The sequence below is a fragment of the Henckelia pumila genome, chromosome 2, assembly GCF_033568475.1.
Source record: "Henckelia pumila isolate YLH828 chromosome 2, ASM3356847v2, whole genome shotgun sequence".
Taxonomy (NCBI): domain Eukaryota; kingdom Viridiplantae; phylum Streptophyta; class Magnoliopsida; order Lamiales; family Gesneriaceae; genus Henckelia; species Henckelia pumila.
This window is the reverse complement of record NC_133121.1, coordinates 168,631,074-168,638,304: the sequence shown is the minus strand read 5'-3', so window position 1 is coordinate 168,638,304 and position 7,231 is coordinate 168,631,074. Positions and strand designations below refer to the sequence as shown.

At 41.6% G+C, this 7,231-nt stretch overlaps 1 protein-coding gene across 1 annotated transcript; it reads left to right on the top strand.

Moving 5' to 3' along the window:
* The first annotated feature begins 5,824 nt into the window (after positions 1-5,824).
* On the top strand, positions 5,825-6,703 carry LOC140878916 (pentatricopeptide repeat-containing protein At3g61360-like). Its single transcript, XM_073282539.1, has 3 exons — positions 5,825-6,124; positions 6,233-6,336; positions 6,451-6,703. The coding sequence occupies exons 1-3, from the start codon at positions 5,825-5,827 to the stop codon at positions 6,701-6,703; spliced, it is 657 nt and encodes a 218-aa protein (XP_073138640.1).
* Positions 6,704-7,231: the final 528 nt, after the last annotated feature.

Below are 7,231 nucleotides of genomic sequence, written 5' to 3'. Positions count from 1 at the left end.
ATTAATAAAAATATAATTTTTCCCGCGGGCCGCCCGGGACACTCCCGGGCCGGCCCGCACCCGGGGCGCGGGCCGGGGGCAGCCCGGCTGCCCCCTTAGGGCAGCGCCTGGCGCCGCCCCTGGGCGGCGCCGTGCGCTGCCCTGGGCGGCGCCGAGCGCCGCCCCTGGGCAGCGCCGAGCGCTGCCCTGCGCAGCGCCCAGCGCTGCGCTGGGCGGCGCCGTGCGCCGCCCTGGGCGGCGACGGTCGCCGCCTTGGGCGGCGGCGACGGTCGCCGCCTTGGGCGGCGCCGTGCGCCCCCTTTGGGCGGCGCCGTGCGCCGCCCGGGGCAGCAACAATTGCTGCCCCACCGGGCAGCGATCCAATCGCTGCCCGGGTTTTGCCCCGAAAATTTTTTTTTTTTTTTATTTAAAAATATTTATTTTGTTTCAAAAACCGAGACTCAAAAATTTTGTACAATTGATTAATTTAATCGTTTGATCTGAGCAACCTAGCTTTGATACCACTGTTGGAAAACGCGGCTCTCAGATCAATCACGATTGATACCCGGTGCAGCGGAAGTTTAAAAATTTTGTTATGGAACAATTCCATAGTGTGGGTATCAACCGTTCAACGATTAAATTATTGTGTGTGTAAAATTTAAATAACAGTTATTAAATTTTACCTCCAATCTCGCAACGAGATTAATGGACACCAACAGATTTGATCTGCTCTTGTTGTCTCTCCCTGGAACCGATGAACTCCTTCAATCAGGTCCACGAACAGAGGTTTAATCCCTCTGATAGATTGCACTAGAAAATCTATCAGAAGTTTTCTGCGAAGAGAATAAACGAATCTGATTCGCTATTCCTTACTGCGATTCAAAATCACAGACCGGAATTTTCTCGGGCAGAGGACAGGGAGGGGACGGCCGAAACTTTTGAGAGGCTAGGGTTCGATTTTTGCTTCTCAAAAATTATGAGCTGTTGTGTGTAATTTCTGTACTGAAATAACTTATTTATAATGCAGGCCACTAACACCTTAGGGCCCATTAGTCATAAGCTGGGGCCCGACAAGCAAAGCCCGCATGTTCAGAAATTAATATAAAATTCATCGTAACTCCGATTGATGAAACGATTTCACCAATGTGCACAAAAACCATTTCTGCACGTTTTAAAGTCAAAATAAATTTTCCTGAATCCGAATTCAGTGGTTTCCAAAAATGTCCATCCCTATGTCATTTTAGGAAACCCTACTCCCTTACTCTTATTTAAGAAGTCCAACTCCTTAGTTCATTAAATTTAACTCTTTAAATTTAACTATCTCAACGGGGATTAAAACTCCATTACACTGTGTGACCCTCAATGGTTCAGGGATACAGCTAGCCGTGGGCTCACAACTCCTTGTGACTCGGAACAACACTTTCCGACTTGCCCAACGAATCATGGTAAAGCGCCTAGCAACATCGCCCCATGATTCCCTAGGTATCACTGATAGTGCCTACAAGAACCAGTAGATTTTGGTTAGCGTACAGTACGGTCCCTTCATCCATATATCCCGATCGAATCAACAACCATTGGTATATCGAGAGTCGCTCAAGATTCGATAACTATGCAATACATCTTGAAGATCAAATTAGTGACATCGCATGTGCTACTAAGAAACCATTTCTTAAATCACATCAAGTACTCTGGCCAGAGATTTGTCACACTAATATCTCCTCAGATCGCATAGGATATCCATACTCGCAAGTATGTGGTGAATCCTTGACAACAATGCATTGACTCCTATATGTGTCGTAACTGTACCCAATCTCGACACCTGATGACCCCCATAGAGTCGGTAAACGAGTCAAAGCACAGCACTAGCATATAGAGTCTCCATGATGTTTCAAGTCGTAAGGACTAATGGTGTACAACCAAAACCGCGGACTTTATCCACTCGATAAGTGATAACCACTTGGAAAGTCCGGATAGGGTAGTTCGATTATTCATCCTATGAATATCCATTTGCATGCTTCGAACATCTCCATGTTCCCTACCAATGAAACGTGGTACTCCGCATCGCAAATGCTAGTCTCAAACTCGAGCGATCCTTATCCTTATTATCGGACGGCTCAATCGACTAGGAACGGTTTTTAGAATATACAGTGACTATAAGATGTATTTCATGATAGACATCTCTATGTTCTACCACATCTTACATACACTATAGTATATTCAAGGTCTTTATCAAAACAACAATAGTATATCACAATATAACAATATGAAGTAATATAAAGTCATTGCCATAAAAGTGTAAATAATGTTAAACAAAAGATTGTTTATACAAAGAGTCATCAAAGCCCATAGCCACACAGTTGGCTCACTGGGCACCCACTCTTACAGCTTGAAGCTATGCAGTCAGAATTGGATTCGATGCATACAAACCAAGTTTGGTCTTTAGTAGATCCTCCCGATGGAATTGTTCCGATAGGGTGTAAATGGATCTACAAAAGAAAGCTTGGGACTGATGGTAAGGTATTGACCTACAAGGCGCGATTGGTGGCTAAAGGTTATACTCAAAGGCAAGGAGTTGACTATGACGAAACCTTTTCACCAGTTGCAATGTTCAAGTCCATAAGAATCCTAATTGCCATAGCTGCATGGTATGACTATGAGATATGGCAAATGGATGTGAAGACTGCTTTTCTTAATGGAGACATTAAGGAGGAAATCTATATGAAGCAGCCTGAGGGGTACACATCCATGGGAAGCGAGCATAAGGTATGCAAGCTTCAGAGATCAATTTATGGTCTAAAACAAGCATCAAGAAGTTGGAACCAGAAATTTGATGAAACAATAAAAGATTTTGGTTTCATCAAGAACCCGGAGGAACCTTGCGTGTACAAGAAAGTAGTTAAGGATGCGGTGACATTCTTAGTACTTTATGTTGATGACATCCTACTCATTGGGAATGATGTAGGGATGTTGCAGTCAACAAAGATATGGTTATCAGGTAGATTTTCGATGAAGGATTTGGGAGAGGCATCCTACATTCTTGGGATACAGATCTATAGAGATAGGTCTAAGAGAATGATAGGACTCACTCAATCAACCTACATCGATACCATATTGAAACGGTTTTCAATGGATGGGTCCAAAAGAGGACATCTACCCATGTGTCATGGAGTTTCTCTATCCAAGTCTATGTGTCCCAAGACTGATGAAGAGATAGAGAATATGACACATGTACCATATGCGTCAGCTATAGGTAGTATCATGTATGGGATGATATCTACCAGACCGGATGTAGCATTTGCTCTGAGTGTCACGAGCAGATATCAGTCTAATCCTGGTCAAATGCATTGGAAAGCCGTGAAGGACATTCTTAAGTACTTGCGAAGGACTAAGAATATGTTCATGGTTTATGGAGGACGAGAACTCAAATTGGAAGGCTATACCGACTCTAGCTTCCAAAGTGATGTGGATGACTCGAAGTCAACCTCTGGATTTGTGTTCATGCTCAATGGCGGTGCTGTCTCTTGGAAGAGTTCCAAGCAGGACACCACAGCGGATTCCACCACTGAGGCTGAATACATTGCAGCATCAGCTGCTGCTAAAGAGGCCGTTTGGATGAGGAAGTTCGTCCAAGAGTTGGGCGTCATTCCTGAATTTGTTGGTCCAGTCCCGGTGTACTGTGACAACACGGGTGCCGTTGCTCAAGCAAAGGAACCAAGGTCTCATCAAAGATCCAAACACGTACTGAGGAAATACCACATAATCCGGGAGATTGTGGAAAGAGGAGACATCATTGTCGAACGAGTGACCTCTGCAGACAATATCGCTGATCCGCTTACTAAGCCCTTGCCAGGACCATTGTTTGACAAACATCGCGAAGCAATGGGTCTACGTAGTATGACTAGTTGGCTATAGGGCAAGTGGGAGATTGTAAGAGTGGGTGCCTAGTGAGCCAACTGTGTGGCTATGGGCTTTGATGACTCTTTGTATAAACAATCTTTTGTTTAATATTATTTACACTTTTATGGCAATGACTTTATATTACTTCATATTGTTATATTGTGATATACTATTGTTGTTTTGATAAAGACCTTGAATATACTATAGTGTATGTAAGATGTGGTAGAACATGGAGATGTCTATCATGAAATACATCTTATAGTCACTGTATATTCTAAAAACCGTTCCTAGTCGATTGAGCCGTCCGACAATAAGGATAAGGATCGCTCGAGTTTGAGACTAGCATTTGCGATGCGGAGTACCACGTTTCATTGGTAGGGAACATGGAGATGTTCGAAGCATGCAAATGGATATTCATAGGATGAATAATCGAACTACCCTATCCGGACTTTCCAAGTGGTTATCACTTATCGAGTGGATAAAGTCCGCGGTTTTGGTTGTACACCATTAGTCCTTACGACTTGAAACATCATGGAGACTCTATATGCTAGTGCTGTGCTTTGACTCGTTTACCGACTCTATGGGGGTCATCAGGTGTTGAGATTGGGTACAGTTACGACACATATAGGAGTCAATGCATTGTTGTCAAGGATTCACCACATACTTGCGAGTGTGGATATCCTATGCGATCTGAGGAGATATTAGTGTGACAAATCTCTGGCCAGAGTACTTGATGTGATTTAAGAAATGGTTTCTTAGTAGCACATGCGATGTCACTAATTTGATCTTCAAGATGTATTGCATAGTTATCGAATCTTGAGCGACTCTCGATATACCAATGGTTGTTGATTCGATCGGGATATATGGATGAAGGGACCGTACTGTACGCTAACCAAAATCTACTGGTTCTTGTAGGCACTATCAGTGATACCTAGGGAATCATGGGGCGATGTTGCTAGGCGCTTTACCATGATTCGTTGGGCAAGTCGGAAAGTGTTGTTCCGAGTCACAAGGAGTTGTGAGCCCACGGCTAGCTGTATCCCTGAACCATTGAGGGTCACACAGTGTAATGGAGTTTTAATCCCCGTTGAGATAGTTAAATTTAAAGAGTTAAATTTAATGAATAAAGAAGTTGGACTTCTTAAGAGTAAGGGAGTAGGATTTCCTAAAATGACATAGGGATGTACATTTTTGGAAACCACTGAATTCGGATTCAGGAAAATTTATTTTGACTTTAAAATGTGCAGAAATGGTTTCTGTGCACATTGGTGAAATCGGTTCATCAATCGGAGTCACGATGAATTTTATATTAATTTCTGAACGTGCGGGCTTTGCTTGTCGGGCCCTAACTTATGACTAATGGGCCCTAAGGTGTTAGTGGCCTGCATTATAAATAAGTTATTTCAGTACAGAAATTACACACAACAGGTCATAATTTTTTAGAGCAAAAATCGAAAACCCTAGTTCCTCTCAAAGATTGTTTCGGCCGAACCCTCCCCATACTCTGCCCGAGATTTTCCGGTCTGTGATTTTGAATCGCAGTAAGGAATAACGAATCAGATTCGTTTATTCTCTTCGCAGAAAACTTCTGATAGATTTTCTAGTGCAATCTATCATAGGGATTAAACCTCTGTTCGTGGACCTGATTGAAGGAGTTCATCGGTTCCAGGGAGAGACAACAAGAGCAGATAAAATCTGTTGGTGTCCAGTAATCTCGTTGCGAGATTGAAGGTAAAATTTAATAACTGTTATTTGAATTTTACACACACAATAATTTAATCGTTGAATGGTTGATACCCACACCATGGAATTGTTCCATGATAAAATTTTAAACTTCCGCTGCACCGGGTATCAATCGTGATTGATCTGACCGCCGATTTTTTTCCAACAGAGATTTGGTACGAATGAGTTCAACGTACTTCTTCGAGCATTTTGCACTCAGCGACAGATGAAAGAAGCACAATCTGTGTTCAACAAGATGCATATGCGGTATGCCCCCGACATCAAGACCATGAATATTTTGCTGTTGGGGTTCAAGGAATCAGGTGATGTTACTGCTGTAGAGCTGTTCTATCATGAGATGGTACGAAGAGGTTTTACGCCCAACAATGTTACGTACAACATTAGGATCGATGCATATTCTAAGAAAGGGCATTTTGGTGATGCTCTTAGACTTTTTGAAGAGATGGAGCGTGTTAATTTGCTTGCCCACATTAGAAACCATAACCACATTGATACATGGAGCGGGGTTGGCTAGGAATATCACCAAGGCTAAGCAGTTGTTTGATGACATTACCAAGAGAAATCTACAGCCCGATACAGGGGCGTATAATGCTTGCATGAATTCCCTCATCAGATCAAGGGATGTCATCTCTGCTGCGGCCTTGATGGAAGAGATGGATCGAGAGGCATCGAGCTTGACAATGTCACATATCATACTATGTTCTTGGGATTAATGAGGTTGATGGGTATTGATGGTATCATCCAACATTACTAAAAAATTCTCGAGAAAAACTTCGTGCCAAAAACAAGGATGGTCGTTATGTTAATGAAGTTTTTCTGCGAGAATGGTAGAGTTGATCTTGGTTTGGATTTGTGGAACTACTTGGTGAAGAAAGGGCAGTGTCCACACAACCATGCTCTTAACCTTCTTGTAACTGGGCTATGTTCCCGTGGGCGAGTCGAAGAGGCGTTTGATTGTTGTAAGCAGATGTTGGTGAGAGGCAGGCATGTGAGCGAGCTAGTGTTTGAGATGCTCAAGCGGTTTTTGGTGCAAATGGAAGAGTTCGATAGATTAGGTGAACTTGAAAACATGATAAAGAGATAAAAATTCTTGTTGCCTCCTCCTAAAGATTATAGTATTGAGAATTCTACCTTTTGTATTGACACTAATCCAAAGTGATTAAATTTCTTTTAATCTTCTTACTAATTGTAAATGAGTCGATTTTCTTTATCATTTAGTAATAGAGTATATTTCTTGTGAAAGAGTCATGGATTTATATCCGTGAAACTGATCGACATGATCCATATCCGCATTAAAATAGGATAAGTTAATATGGATTAATAGTACGTGTACCAAACGGTGAGTATCATTCTCAAACTATTATTATTATTATATTATAAAAAATGAAAGTAAAGTGTTATTAATAAAATATAGTGTAAATAACATTTCGTTAAATTAAAATATTATTAATATATGATTTGAATTTTTATTAATATTTTATTAAAAAAATAAAAATGATATATTGGAAAAAAAATCGAGCATCTTCTTAAAATTTTTCCAAAACACTGTTTTAATCCGGTTGGTTAAGTTGGTATTAGAAAAATGTTTCAACCCGAATAGAGGCAGATACAT